General features: G+C 37.9%; 2 protein-coding genes across 3 annotated transcripts; both read right to left on the bottom strand.

Annotated features, from left to right (window-relative positions):
- Positions 1–2,081: 2,081 nt before the first annotated feature.
- On the bottom strand, positions 2,082–3,434 carry LOC147870203 (zinc finger AN1 and C2H2 domain-containing stress-associated protein 13-like). 2 transcript variants are annotated; one of them, XM_087337890.1, is made up of 2 exons: positions 3,295–3,434; positions 2,082–3,139 (listed from the first exon to the last, which is right to left on the bottom strand). In XM_087337890.1, exons 1-2 carry the CDS (start codon positions 3,391–3,393, stop codon positions 2,357–2,359), a joined length of 882 nt encoding a protein of 293 aa, XP_087194016.1. In that variant the 5' UTR covers positions 3,394–3,434; the 3' UTR covers positions 2,082–2,356. The 2 variants fall into 2 exon arrangements, 1 of the variants encoding a protein (XP_087194016.1); XR_015531860.1 differs by having other exon boundaries at positions 2,999–3,219; positions 3,295–3,417.
- A 1,173-nt stretch (positions 3,435–4,607) lies between these two features.
- On the bottom strand, positions 4,608–11,495 carry LOC147870202 (uncharacterized). The gene is made up of 11 exons (XM_087337782.1): positions 11,375–11,495; positions 10,208–10,530; positions 9,739–9,996; positions 9,544–9,641; positions 9,157–9,412; positions 8,902–9,039; positions 8,463–8,790; positions 8,119–8,318; positions 7,694–7,836; positions 7,527–7,595; positions 4,608–7,427 (listed from the first exon to the last, which is right to left on the bottom strand). The coding sequence occupies exons 2-11, from the start codon at positions 10,503–10,505 to the stop codon at positions 4,968–4,970; spliced, it is 4,248 nt and encodes a 1,415-aa protein (XP_087193908.1). The 5' UTR covers positions 10,506–10,530; positions 11,375–11,495; the 3' UTR covers positions 4,608–4,967.
- Positions 11,496–15,155: the final 3,660 nt, after the last annotated feature.

Here is a 15,155-nt window from a genome sequence, read left to right as displayed (position 1 = left end):
GCTGGCTGTTGATAAGCAGTCCTCATGTTTTTCATATCTACATACAAATGCCCCCCCCCAAACACTCATAAGCCCTGCTTCTTAAGTTTCAACTATTTACATACTTGCCCTCCCCCCTCTTCAAATAAAGAGAAAAAAAATGTATATCTCTTTTCTTTTTCCTTTTCTTGTAATTAGCTTACCCTAGTGGTAAGTCATTTGCACTTATTACTAGCATTACATCTTGGGTTCAATACCAAATTTTCTCACCTCTCTATTACTCCATTGATATCTCTTATTTCACTTAATGCCATTGTACGGTTGAACCCATGACCACCTGGTTTCCATTGGGCAACCTTACCAACTAAGCTACATCCTCTCTCTCTTTCTCTCTCTCTCTCTCTCTCTCTCTCTACAAAGGAGACGTGCTCTCCTACACACAACCACCAAATGCATCTCTTCGCATCTATCCATATGAGCATTCCTCTGGCATGGGCAACCCGGTTTGCCAATGTAAATGTTTGCGCTTCTTCCATTTCTAATTGCTTATATGTACATATAATCGACCCAATCTGGTTGTCTAGGTTAAAAGAAATAAACAGAAAGAATATGATCCCAATTGTGTCAATGCACCTTGGTCTAGTTTGTATATAAAAGTTTTGTTGGTGATACTATAACATTTTGCTTTTTCCATTTTTCCCGTTTGTTCGAATATAGAAACAAGTCCGACTATGTTGTTATAATTTGTCATCCCTCAATTCTTTGGCTTCAAAAATAGGTGATAAACTTCGTCGATGGGTATAAAGGGCCTAGGTAGTCTATATAAAAGTTCTAGTAGTGACATGATCCACTATTCTTCAATGTCAAAGAACCAATCCTCACCATGGGCTTAGTCATGTCCCATAGATTGCAATCTACTCTTCTATATATTGACATGACATCCTCTGTAGAACTGAATATAGGAAATAAACTTTTGATGTTATGTTTAAAAGTTCAAATCATATAAAACATGAAGTTCATTATCGATAAGAACCAATTTTGATGTTTTGTTCCGTACTTATACAAGATGTTCCAAATCACCTAGACCACATCAATTGATATCTAGCTTAGACATTTTGGCATCCTAACTTCGTGTGGCACGCATTCAACTACCTAAATGAAGGCAATCGTATATCTATAAAATATGACAAATGACTCAAACTGAGGCAACTTCATGTATTTGGAAATCAACTTACGCATGAACTTGTTATGTTGGTAGAGCAAGCATAACGAGTATATGAGAAACATGAGCCCAATGAGGAAAACATGATATCAATTAGAGGGAATGGAATTATGCATTCAACGTTCATTGGAACTATATGGTAGATGATGAAACAAGTTTTTGAAGTATATAGTGGAGAGCACAACAAATATGGTATATATGGGGTGGTTGTGAAGGTTTAATTATTGTCCATTGGGAACCCAAATGGAGAAGGGAATATGGCCTTACTTATCATGTCTAGATCACAAGAATATAATGCAGCTTCATGGTAGTAAGGGAGAAGGAGGTTTAGTTATCATTTGTCTACATTTCAAGTACTAAGTCTTCAGAAGAGCAAACCAAAAGTTTGAATGCAGAAGTATACAAGGAAAAAACAAAGACAAATGCAAGTAAACCAAGACATCAACAGCAACCAAACTATGTGATGCCGGTTTTTGACTTTTATGTCTTGGCAGTCTTACTTTGTGTTCCAGCATCAGCTAGCATACATGACCCATATGAATGGAAATACATTATAAACCCACATTCTGAGTATAATGTAAAGCTATACCCTGATAAACATACTATGATGACTTACAAGAAGGTACTCAGGTATTTACTGCATACAAATGAAGTATTACAACCACGTATGCTTCCTTTCAGAAATCATTTTCTTCAGCACAAGAATAAGAAATAAGATAGTTACTTCATTGAAGTCGCTTTGTAAATTCTATTCCATAGGAGTAATTAATATATCCCCAAGATGTTGAGAACCCACCATCAGTTTTGTCTACACTTCCATTTTCAGACATTGTATAAATGAGGAACCACAGCATAATACATAATGAAAGAACAAATCCAAGGAAGAATAAGAAAACATACAGATTATAACTTCCAATGACACGTTTTTCACTTCTATTTGGTGAGGAATCAATTATTTCCTCATATCTTGGCAGAGCACTTTTCTCTTTGATATCAGAATATGCAACAATACAATAAAAGAGGATCATTGTTTTAGTTATATCATATACGTCAATGACACCTCATCTTGTTGATGTGTACATGAGTAAACATCATTCAAATAAGAAAAGAATGTAATAAAATATAATTGAAAGAAAAAAAAAACACAATAGTTTGCTATCGCCTTGACGATGTACCGGCATGGTCAGTCTCCACATGATTTACCAAAGAGATTGGATCTCGGAAACCTTTACCACATTTTGGACAAAGATCCACTATATCCTCAAAAGCTAAAGGTTTATTTGTCTTGTGAGCAATTTCCACATGCTGAATTAAAAGTGAAATATTAAGAAATTTTGCTCCACATTGAGGGCATATCTCTCTTACGGCATTCTTAGCCTCTTTCGATGTTCCTTTATTAGAAGCAGAAGACGATGATGAACTTCCTCCTATGCTACTAAACATACTTGTAGTGAAGTTTCCGAGCTTGTTAATTCCAGCTTCGGCTGATGCTCTAAAAGAGGTCTTTGAGGAAGTTGTGTTCGAGCTCTGACCTGTAGAAGTACCACCGATAAAAGATTGCATAAATTGCCATGAACTTTCTTTACTTGTCCTTGATGATCCTGTAGTCTTAATGGTTCCTCCTGTGCAGTTATGATCTGGGCCAAATCGGTGTTTTAAGCAAACTTCTTGCTTACAATCCCGACAAACCATCTTGTTTGAGAACGTAAGCACTTCTCTGCATCCACGGACAGGGCACCGAGGCTTCTTGTGAACTTTCTCATAGTTGCTAGGGTCACAACCAGATCTAACATGAAGATCAAAGGCGACGTTGGGATCTTCATTAGGGATCACTCGGATCGCCTTGGCACAAAGAGGGCAAACAAGAGCAGTCACATCTCTGTGCTTTGCATTCGGGCACTCGTGTTTGCTGTAAGAGCGATGGTCGAGACAGAAAACCTAAGGGTATATATATATATATATATACACGTATGTATCAATAATCATCGTTGTTGTTGGAAAAGCTATGGCGGGAGGGGCTATGGCAGAGAATCAGGAATTAGGCAAGATAGATAGATAGATAAGGGTTAGGGAGAGCGATAAGATATAAATACCTTTTGGCAGACGTCGCAGGTAAAGGGAAGAAAGTCGAGTTGATTGCAGTCTATGGCGGCACAGTGCTTGCCCAGATCAGGAAACTCAGGAGTGCCCATTCATGAATATGTATATGTACATTATACATACATAACAGGGGGAAAGAGTTTATGTAGCCTTTTGAGAGAGGAAGAGGAGAAGAAGAATCAGTCTTAACAAACCTCAAATCACAAACAAATGCTTGTTTTGGCCGCCTTGAAGACTTGAAGCAAATTTAGCCTCTCCATTTCGCTCGAGAAATGGCCAAAAAATGAACGAGTGAGAAGTAATGGGCAAGCTTGGGGTCAAGAATGAAGCGGGTGCAAGATTGGGGTCAGGAATGACGAATCTAAGGCTGGTTGTGAATGCGCGAAAATTAGTCCTCTTGACTTCACCCATCCCCAAGCAAGCCCCATGAGACACCTCTACTATTATCTAGTAGTTCCATCATGTTCACCGTGTTGTCAAACTTTCTCTACCAAGGTTGAGTGTTGTGAGTTCTAGTTGTGTGCTTTGGGTTTGCCTTAACAATAAACATACCACAATCGTTGAGTTCTACAAACTACCCATAAGTAAAAATGGCTAGTTAATATGCTCAAAAAATAGTTTCGTTAACATTACGCAAAGGTCTTCTTGCTTGCCATGTTGCTCTACGATTGTCGATGATGACACATGGAGTAAGGGCACCCGAATGATGCTCTACGATGAAGCCATCACCTAGACCTCTTGCCTATCGCCTCATTGTGCACTTCCGACATTTATCAAGAACCTAATGATAAAAAGGAAGACAACTTATATAGTAGTTTAGTGTAGCTTACACAAGATAGATCACTTGAAACCAATTAAACCAATATACTCATACAATGAGATTCAAATCAAAGATAGAGATATGGAGAACGTATTAAAAGTTCAACGATGCTTGGTTATGTATAATCTTGTTCTCTCTTATTATATTTATTATTATCATCATTTAATAGTGAAAACCCATTTAATAAGCTTTCATCTTTTTCATCATTCAAAGTACACAACACTCTATATGCTCTCAAGCTCCTAGGGTTCAGAATATATGGTTGGAATCATATTCTTCCTCACATTTAGGCCTTGCACTATGCCCAACATTCAAGGTTGATGTTTGCAAAGTGATATTCTAGTTTTAGCAGTATGGAATATCCTAAGAAGGAACTAATGACGTTATTTGATTGCCCATCCCATATTTAAATATTACAATTTACAATAACCATTCTAAGAAAATTTGAAGTAAAATAGTTGCTTAAGTTGTGTCAATTTTTAAACATTCAAGGAACCATAATGCCTGTAATTTGTTATAGATATAAATGCTATTGGTACAAAGGACATAGCCTAGTGAAAACCCCAACCCAAAAAGGCTAGTGGCTCAACTAGGATATCAACCACGAGGGTAACAAGGGTAACAATCATGTGGATCCACTTCATAAATATATCTTGAGTGGAAAACAAAATGGCAAGTCTTATTTGGAGAGCATCAATTCGGGATGAAATATTATTGCACATGTTTATCTTCATTTACCACTGCATTATGTGTTTTCATCGATATTTTTCTTTTCTTTAGACACAAATTTCTGCTTAGCATATTTATCACTTAAATGCTGAAAAATGCTGTTTTTCCCAATTGTGGTTAGTGGTGGTTTTGGTTGCCATATGCATTTTTATCCCCAGGGTGGGAGAGGGTGTCACAACAATATATAGCACATAAGAATTCATCTATATCTTTAGTTTTTGCATTTTGGGTGATTGAGGGTAGGTCTTCTTCAGTAAATGACGCTACTTTCTTGGGAATGTGGAAACATAGGCTATGTCCTGTTTTATCTCCATAGCTCAATATTTTCTTTTTTGGTGGGATTGGAATTTTGGATTCACAACAAACTGTTGATAATGGGTGATTGCCTCCACAATCACTTCTCTTGTGGCAGCAAAGCTTCTTATTGTCTGATGATTTCCCCAAATGGGCCAGACAATTAACCGCAGATTGCAACCATATAATTCTTTTCTCACAATGTCGGTGATCATTATGGCTGTGATCATGATTATCCTCACTTATTTTGTTACAATGATCAGAACAGCAGCTACCATCATCATCATCATGTTTGCATGCTTTGTAACTGTAATGACTGAGATGATGGTCATCATCCCTGTTTGATTTGTGATCCTCGTCATACTTACATTCTTCGTAATCACCATGGCTGGGAAGATTATCTTTGTGATCACAATGGCTATAATAATCATCTTCATGCTTGCTTACTTTGTGATTGTGAAGATGATAATGCTTACATCCTCCATGATTGCCATGGCTATGTTTGATTTGTTTGTGAATGCAATGGCTATGATAATGATCGTCATGCTTGCTTGCTTCGTGGTTGTCATGATGATCATGTTTGCATTCTTCGTGATCGTCATGGCTATGATGATGATTATGCTTACTTTCTTTGTGATCACAATGGTTATGGCCATCATTAACCTCATGATTGCAATGGTTATGATCATCATCATCCTCATGCTTGCTTGCTTCATGATCATCATGTTGATCATCCTTGCATTCTTCATGAATCCCATCACCATGATGATCACACTTGCTTGCTATGTGCTCCCAATGGTTATCTTGATGGTGATCATGTTTGTTTTCCTCATGATTACAATGCCAATGATGGTGGTCATGATGATCATGATCATGCTTACATTTTTCGTGGTTTCCATGGCTATGATGATGATCATGCTTGCAATCTTCATGATCATCATGGCTATGATGATGAGCATGCTTGCAATCTTCATGATCATCATGGCTATGATGATGAGCATGCTTGCAATCTTCATGATCATCATGGCTATGATGATGATCATGCTTGCATTCTTCGTGATCATCATGGCTATGATGATGATCATGCTTGCATTCTTCGTGATCATCATGGCTATGATGATGATCATGCTTGCATTCTTCGTGATCATCATGGCTATGATGATGATCATGCTTGCATTCTTCGTGATCGCAATGGCTATGATGATGACCATGCTTGCATTCTTCGTGATTGCTATGGCTATGATGATGACCATGCTTGGTTTCGTCATGATCGCAATGGCTATGATGATGACCATGCTTGGTTTCGTCATGATCGCAATGGCTATGATGATGACCATGCTTGGTTTCGCCATGATCGCAATGGCTATGATCATCATCATGCTTGATTTCTTCATGATCACAATGGCTATAATGATTATGATCATTCTTCTTTTCTTCGTTGTCACAATGGCTGTGAAAATTATCAACATGTTTGTTTTCTTCGTTATCACCGTGGCTATGATGAAGACCATGCTTGCATTCTTTGTAATGCTTATGCTTGTTTTCCTTATGACCACAATAGTTATGATCATCATCATGCTTGCTTTCTTCATGATCAAAACGGCCTTGCTGCTGATGATGATGATGTCCATGCTTGCTTTGCTGATGATGAGGATCATGCTTGCATTGTTCATGGCCACCATGGCTATGGTGATGATCCTGCTTGCATTCTTCTTGACTGCCATGGTTATGTTGATGTTCACACTCGCTTTCTTTATGCTCACAATGGCTATGATGATGATCATGGTTGCTTTCTCCATGAGCACAATGGCTATGATGATGATGATGCTTTCTTTCTTTGTGATCACCATGGCTCTTAATTTTACCCTTTTGTCTCTCCAATAAAAGCATGCTATTGAAAATGACAAGCAAACAAGTGCCAACATCGGCGAGAACAGCAGCCCAGAGAGAAGCATATCCCAGCACAGCAAGGATGATGATGAGAGTCTTTGTGCAAAGTGATAAAATTATGTTTTGAATAATCTTTTGGAAGGCCCTGCGGCCCAGCTTCACAGCTGTAGGAAGCTGCCGGAGATCATTTGTCATAAGAGAAATATCTGCAGCTTCCATTGCCATAGCCGAACCAGCAACACCCATTGCAATACCCACATCAGCAGAGGCTAGAGCTGGTGCATCATTTGTTCCATCACCCACCATCCCAGTTAAGCCCATCTTTTTCAATTGCTTCAGTATTTCTACTTTGTCCTTGGGGAGCAATTGCGCATGCACATTTAAATCACCTAGCTGCATTGATAAAAGAAGAAGCTATTCTATTCAAATTTGTTCATTTTTCAAGTATCTCCCAACAAAGAGAAGTCGCATAAAAGACTACTAAAAAGTAACCTTTTTCTGTACAATGTCAGCTGCTGCTTGACAATCACCTGTCAGCATTGTAATTTGAATTCCAAGTTTCTGCAAAGAACATTGTAGGGAGCAGCATTTTAAGTGAATTATGTTGGATTAGTTTTTCCACATCAATCGTAATTTTTTTTAAGTATTTTAGAGGTTACCCTCAAAGCACTAAGAGCTTCCTTTGCTTCTGGCCGCAGATGGTCACCAGCACACAAAACAGCCTGAAGCTTCTCATCTATGCCAACCCAGGTGACAGTCCAACCTTCACACTTCCATGTTTCCAATACCGTGGGATGATTAGCTGACAGAAGTTCACATAATAAAACCATCATCATCCATATATAATTTGGAAATTAGCTGATTTAAAAACCTTGGCGAATTAAAATGCTCACAACTAAAGTCTATATCAACTCAAATTTCTTTAAATGAGAAGGCTACTACTCCTAGCATGCTTTGATTCACTAAAGTCCCTTCGTTATCAGGCTAAATCCAATTTGGAGATTTCATACTCAATGGTGATTTTGTTTAATGATGTCTTATGGTAACTGATCTTACTCAAACGTTTATTTCGTTGCAGACTTACATTCGTTCCAGTGTAGCCGTTTTGCCATGCGTTCATTCCCTATGTGGATTACACGTCCATCAAGCACACCAGTCACACCTTCTCCAACTAGGACTTCAAAATCCTTGACTTCACCTGAAGGTATGATTCCATGCATCTTGGCATATGCAACAAAAGACGATGCCATCGGATGGCTCGCCTTGTTTTCAATACATGCAATCCTAGGCATTTAAAACAAGTACAAAAATATCACAACCAAAAAAGATATATTTTGTTATTGAAGCGACTACGCTGGCAATTGACAAAACTCAGTGTAGTCTCTCAAGAAAGTAATGGTATACGTTTTCCCCTTATGCTCTACATACCAGTAAAGAACTTCCAATAAGTCGACATCGTTATTCAAAAGGCACACCTCTTTGACACGGAATTGTCCCTCAGTTAGGGTTCCAGTTTTATCCATGGCAATCATCTTGAGCTTCCCAAGAGCTTCTAAAGAATCACCACCTTTCACAACAAGACCTATGCGAGCTGCTTGAGCTATTGCACAGGTGGTTGTGACTGGAGTAGATATGACCAAAGCACAGGGGCATGCCGCCACAAGGAGAACAAGAGCAAGGTATAACCAGTGCCGAGCATTGTGTACATGCAGAGCAAAGGGTACAGTGGCAGTTACTATTGCAATGATCAGGATAACTGCCAGAAAAAATGGATGGTTTTTACATCAGCAACGACACCATGGTCATGGACTCCAAATTTGTCACATTGATATCAAAGAGCTCATTGAATTTTACCGAAACTATGTACCTGGAGTATAATATTTCGCAAACTTCTCAACCAATCGTTCAATGTGTGACCGTTCTGTCTGGGCTTCTTCCACCAATCTTATCATCCTCGCTACTGCCGAGTCTTCAGCCAAGGCAGTTGTCTCTATGCAGAGATATCCTGATGACATCCAGAAACTCTTATGCTTAAACTAGTACTCCATGTTAAGATCGTCTTATGTTTTCTAGCCCGGTTTTAAGTAACAATTCTTTTAACTGTGACAATATCTTCACTCACCTGTTAAGTTCAATGTCCCTGCCCAAACAGTAGCACCTGCCACCTTTTCTACAGCAAGTGGCTCACCAGTTAAACTACTTTCATCTATTGTGCTCTTTCCAGACAATACAGAACCATCAATAGGCACTAGCTCTCCAGCTTTTACAGCAATTCTAGTTCCCACTATAACCTCGCCTACTGGAACTTTCAGTCCAACATCAGCAAGAAAAGCATGCTGAGGTGCCAGATTTGCAACTGCTGCTATTGCCATTCGAGCCTATATGTATAGCTTGATCTTAAATAAAGTTATCAAAAAATAAATGCCTAAATAGGCATCAAATGAGGTTCAACTCAACTATTCAGAAAACTTCCTGTATATCTGACGTCGCCTATCTTAAGATATCCTACCTTGTCACTCGATCTTGATTCCAACCAATCAGCTAGAGTGAAAAGGAATACGATGGATCCTGCTTCCAAGTAATCTCCCAGCCCAATTGCACCTGAAACTGCAGAATGACAATATGTTTGCAAGATGAGTGAAAATCAAGTTACACATATATTCCCTCTATTTCAACATTACAATGGTACAGAAAGCTTTTATACCAGCTATTATCATCAGCACATTGATATCTAATATAAATCGTCTCAGTGAAACAAGCGCTCGAATTATGACAGGCGGTGCACCAACAGCTACTGCACCCAAACCTACCCATTTTAAAGGACTATAAACATACTGGAAGAACGTGAGAGCTACCATAAACCCAGACGCAATTGTGTATGGACTAGGCCACTTATGGGTTGCTTTCCATTCTCCTCTATTGTGAATGCTAGCTTCAAGCTTTGCATCGTTAAGCACTTTCACTGCATCCAATATTCATTCACAAATTAAGATGGAGGTACATTGATCAATCAATGGGCAAAACACCAACATATCCCTTAACTTTTCAGATATTAACTACAATATCCTCTAGATTTAACACGAATAACCAGAAGGTTCATTCTACAGACAGTTATTCTGGCAACTTTGCAAATTGAAAGGCATTTTTATTGATTAATTAGAATTTTGGTTTACCCAGCCATGATGGTGATGTTAATGCTGGATCATGGTGAACTGTTACAGTTTTGGCTGTAACATTGACCAACACCTCGTGAACTCCAGGTAACGGCTCAATTAGTTTCCTTATCAGAGGAACCTCTGACGGACAGCAGATCCCAGCAACATCCATTGTGGTCTTTCCAGCGTTTTTAGATTTGATGCTTGTTTCTTCAATGCGCACTTCCAACATCCCTTGCTGACTCTTTTTATCAGAATCAAATAAATTAACTGACATGCCATGATTGCACCCCGTCTCACATGAATGATTTGCCATTTGCTTTATGGAAAGGAGGTGGAAACTGCAGAATATTATCAAAAAGGTGTGAATTACAAATAAAAGTATATGCATTCCCTCAGTCACAATTGTCTCAATTTCAGAATAGCAGGATTGCAAGGTAATGAAAAAAAACAAGGACGAAAATCAACCATCACACAACACATAAGCAAATTAATTCTTCAATTGAATTTGGTTATTTATTTCAGAGCACATCTATCAAATATAAACTACCAAATCTCCAGTGGGTGTAATTTCCTATACGAATTCCTTGTCTAAATTTGCCATTATACGATGTCAGAATACAATCAATCAAACTGACCCTCCCTCCAATCATCTTTAAGTCTACAACTTAAATTATCTGTAACATAGACGAATAAGATGTCTCCAATAAATTGCCTATGATTCTCTGAACAGAATCTTCCAAACATACTCAAAATACAATCAATCAAATGTTCTTTTGGGTACCATGTTACATACACACACATGCATGCATGCTTTCATACACCACTACATACATACACACGCGTGCAAGCTACATGTATAAAGAACGGTGTATGCTTCACCCAGCATTTATATTCTTTTAGATGGACCTTCAGAATTAGGTGGTACACTTTCTTGAAGAGTGTAAAACAGAAAAAGGAAAATTATAATTTTGCGCGATACTATACTAAATGTCTGCATGCATACATGCTAAATACATACAAAACATGCTACGTGCATACATGCTACACACATCTATATGCTACATTCATAAGCACATGCATATATGTTCGGAAAAACACATATTTACATAGACATACAATCAACATGCCCCTCTTGCGGAAAGAGAAGAGGGGAGAGAGAGAGAGAGAGAGAGAGAGAGAGACCTGATACTTCCAGAATATACACTTTGAAGAAGGATAAAAAGGGAAAGCCAAGGATCATGCCTCCATGAGATGGATAGTGAACTGCGCTCTGCAATCCTTCTTTAGGAGCTGAGAAAGAACCCATTATATTGTTACCACTGCAAGTTTTCCTATGTCTGAGTTCAGAATATTCCAGAATCCATTAACAGAAAAATATAAGCCGATTTAAAGGAAAAAATAAAAACAAAAGGGAGATGCGCACTAGCCTCGAGAGATTCTAATTCTTTCTCTCTTCCTATAATCCCGCTTTCTTTGTATCTTCTTACTTTTCTTTCTTCCCTTCTTCATCTCGCCTTTTCTTCTTTCTGTCTTCTTAGTGCTCCACGAAGGCATCACAAGAATCGCACTTGGCGGGCGCTCTCTCTCTAAGTCTCTCTCTCTCTCTCTCTAAGTCTCTGTCTCTGTCGCACCCACCTTCAAGCTACCTACTTGCACTCACTGTGTACGCCATTGGTTCTCGGAAACGTTCACACTTTCTTCTTCTTCTTCTTCTTCTTATTCTTCTTCTTCTCCCTCCCTCCTTCATTTTGAACGCACGTCGTTTTTTGTGGAATAATAATATGAAATAGTATTTTTATTTTATTTTTATCTATCTAATTATTTATTCATTCCTTTATTTAATAATATCTATTTTATATATTTTTATATTATATTATATATGTATACCTCGCTTTTCCTAATACATTATGTATACCACATACCAACACAATGAATGGTTTGGGACACTTACTATAACCCCTTGGGTCCGACCGACCAATGGATGCCTATGCCCATCGGCCGAGCCCATGGCCATGGTCGTGCCGTTTGTGCCCTGCTTGCCTCACCCCTTGTTTCTATAACCCTACATGCCCACCCCTCTCTTTGTATTGTGTTCATGTGCCTGTTTGTTTGCCCTAATTGCTTCTTATCTTGGACGTGCAAGGTTCAAATCCTACTTGCAACCCTCAAAATGCACTCAGTGCCATCATACGCCTATGCATTCCTTTCATGGTTGTGCCCTTTACCCCCCTTGTTTTGATCAATTGTGCCCATGACTGCCTTCTATGTCCACGTTCAATGCATGTTTGTTTGCCCCTTGTTTTGATATGCCCCAGGCCTTCGATGCTCGTTTGTTTGCCCTTTATTTCTATTGTTGTGCCCATGCCTTTTGTATCTACGTGTTTGCTTATAAGTTGTGTGCCTTGTTTTGTCAACAATTGTGACACATCTAATGTCGCAAATCCACTTGATAGTACAAATAATGAATAGATCGCCAGTTGTGCCCACATGTATATAGCTAGCCGCCTAAACGTAGGACAATATGAGAACACTTCCTTGGATATATCATCTTGAATTGGAAACCCAACATTTGCATGAGGGTGATGCTCTAACGAGAAGATTTTGTGTGATAAACACATGACTAGCCAACATTGGGCTTCTTCCTTGGGTAAACAACCCTTTGTTCTTGCTTGTGTTATGTGTTCTTACAATTCTTGATTTCATCTAGCTAGGGTCTCTGCATGTCATTGTTTTCAATGATCTCTTCATTTGATGTTAGAGCCACGTGAGGGGCATGGGTGAATATTGTGAACATCAAGTATGCAACAAATCATAGGATCTATTTATTGTTAACGATATCTTGTCAATGCATAATGGAGTTATTTTGGGTAATTCCATTAATAGGTCAAGCTCTTCGGTGAGAAACTAAGCATAAGGAGTTTTGATCATGGGTCACCTCATTGGCAAGACTAATCATTGCACTTTTATATAGTGCTTAATCTCATAATGTTTCCCATAATCAAGGCATTTGACTACCCAGTTTCTCAAGTGTAGCTATTCACTCGACATAGCATATAAAATCCATCATGACTTAATGGACTTCACATCCTCTCTCTCCCTCCTATGCGTGGGTATTGTGCATCTATCCCTCGACAATTGTTTCCCCCATGCTTTCTTTTTTACTTGTGCACATTCATATTCGTACATGGAATCATAGTTATTATAGAAATCGATCATATGCAACCTCTTTATGATAGATAGATTCTCACCCTATGTTGTTCCATAATGTATGGATATAACCTTGTTGAATGTATAATATTACAATTAGTATCTTTAATAAGTGTCCTTCAACATATATTCCATTTATCCATAGGTATTTCCATTTAAAGGAATTAATTTTGTTAAAGTTTAATAACAATATCACCAAGTTTCCACTTTCATCATAATCTCAACTTGCATCCCATGTAATGTTTTTGTTGTGGATCAAAACCAACTTGAATTGCAAATAGTGTTAAGGACCCATGTTAAATAACATGCCTCATACTACGAACTAAGCTTGAGAGCAAGCCATTCATTGCTTAAATTTTCACTTTTCTTTTTCCACTTAAAAAGGATAACTTCATTTTTTGTTACAATAATCGAATTAACATTATGAAGTACATTATGGCTTTGGCCTTAATTATCTTTGCATGTGGCTCTACTCTCATTTTTCTTGTTATTGCACATAGTATCTTAAAAAAGAAAGTACATTCCTACATCATGTGTTCCTCAAAAGCACCATCAAATGTATAATCTATCATGCAAGGCCTCTCTCCCAAAGTCGTGGTAATGTTCTCTATATATGACGATACTACATTGTTGTTGTTATCAACTCTCTCTCTCTCTCTCTACTACTGCTAGCTCTACATCTTGGGTTCGAAACCCAACTTCCCTCACCTCTCTATTACTTCATAAATATCTATTATTTCACTCAATGCCACTGTGGAATGTAGGGGTTGAACCCATGACCACCTGGTCTCCATTGGGCAACATTACCATCTAGGCTCTCTCTCTCTCTCTCTCTCTCTCTCTCTCTCTCACACACACACACACACATCACACATCACATGTTGGAAAGTGAGACATTCATAAGAGTCAAGAGAGAGCTTAAAGAGTTTCCATAATACAAAACAAAAAATTTAAGAAACCTAGAGGAATTAGGTAAAAGACCATTACAAGAAAAAAGTGGGGTTTTTTTTTTTTTCCATTCCAAAAACATCTACTTCCATTAGTTAAGAATGTACAAAGGAATCATTTACAACTCATATCTTACAAGACATCTTGCATGTCAAAGGAAAACAATGTGTAGATGAAACAACAAAAAAAAACAACTCCGAAACACCACATCATTCTATGTGTATAGCATTACTCGAACACATATTCTCCACGTGAGCCTCATACAAAACAGAATTCAGCATAGATGTCCTCCATACAAAACAGAAAAAAGTGGGGTTTTTGCAAGAGGCAACCCATTTAACATTTTCTTAAAAAAAAACTTTGTGAATTAGTCGAAGAATAGAGTAGTCAGCATACATAAGCACATAAATATTTAGGAAAAGAATAAATACAAAATGCATGTTCTAACTTCCGAATAATAAACACTAGTGGATGACACATAGGGGAAGTGTAGGCAGAATGTTCATTTGGAGTTTGGGCCTCCATAAATGCACCTTTTTCTTTTAATATTGACTCTCATCAACCACTATTGTTTGATAACTCTATTAAAAAGGTATACACATGGTAAATATCTACATTAAATCAAAACATAAACATTTATATAGGCTTAAAAGAACATGAAAATATATATGGATAGCAATGAAAGATTAAATAAAGAATATGAGTGGGTGAACCACACACATGCTTTGAACGACAACTACTTTAATATAATGTCAAATGATGCTACACTTGATTATTGCAATATATTTCATTCATATGCTAATTGATG

The sequence above is a fragment of the Azolla caroliniana genome, unplaced genomic scaffold (assembly GCF_043228905.1).
Source record: "Azolla caroliniana isolate FFs.n. ecotype wild unplaced genomic scaffold, voAzoCaro1.0.p SCAF_1, whole genome shotgun sequence".
NCBI classification, from domain to species: domain Eukaryota; kingdom Viridiplantae; phylum Streptophyta; class Polypodiopsida; order Salviniales; family Salviniaceae; genus Azolla; species Azolla caroliniana.
Note: the sequence above shows the minus strand (reverse complement) of the source record. Positions and strands in the feature narration are given on the sequence as shown.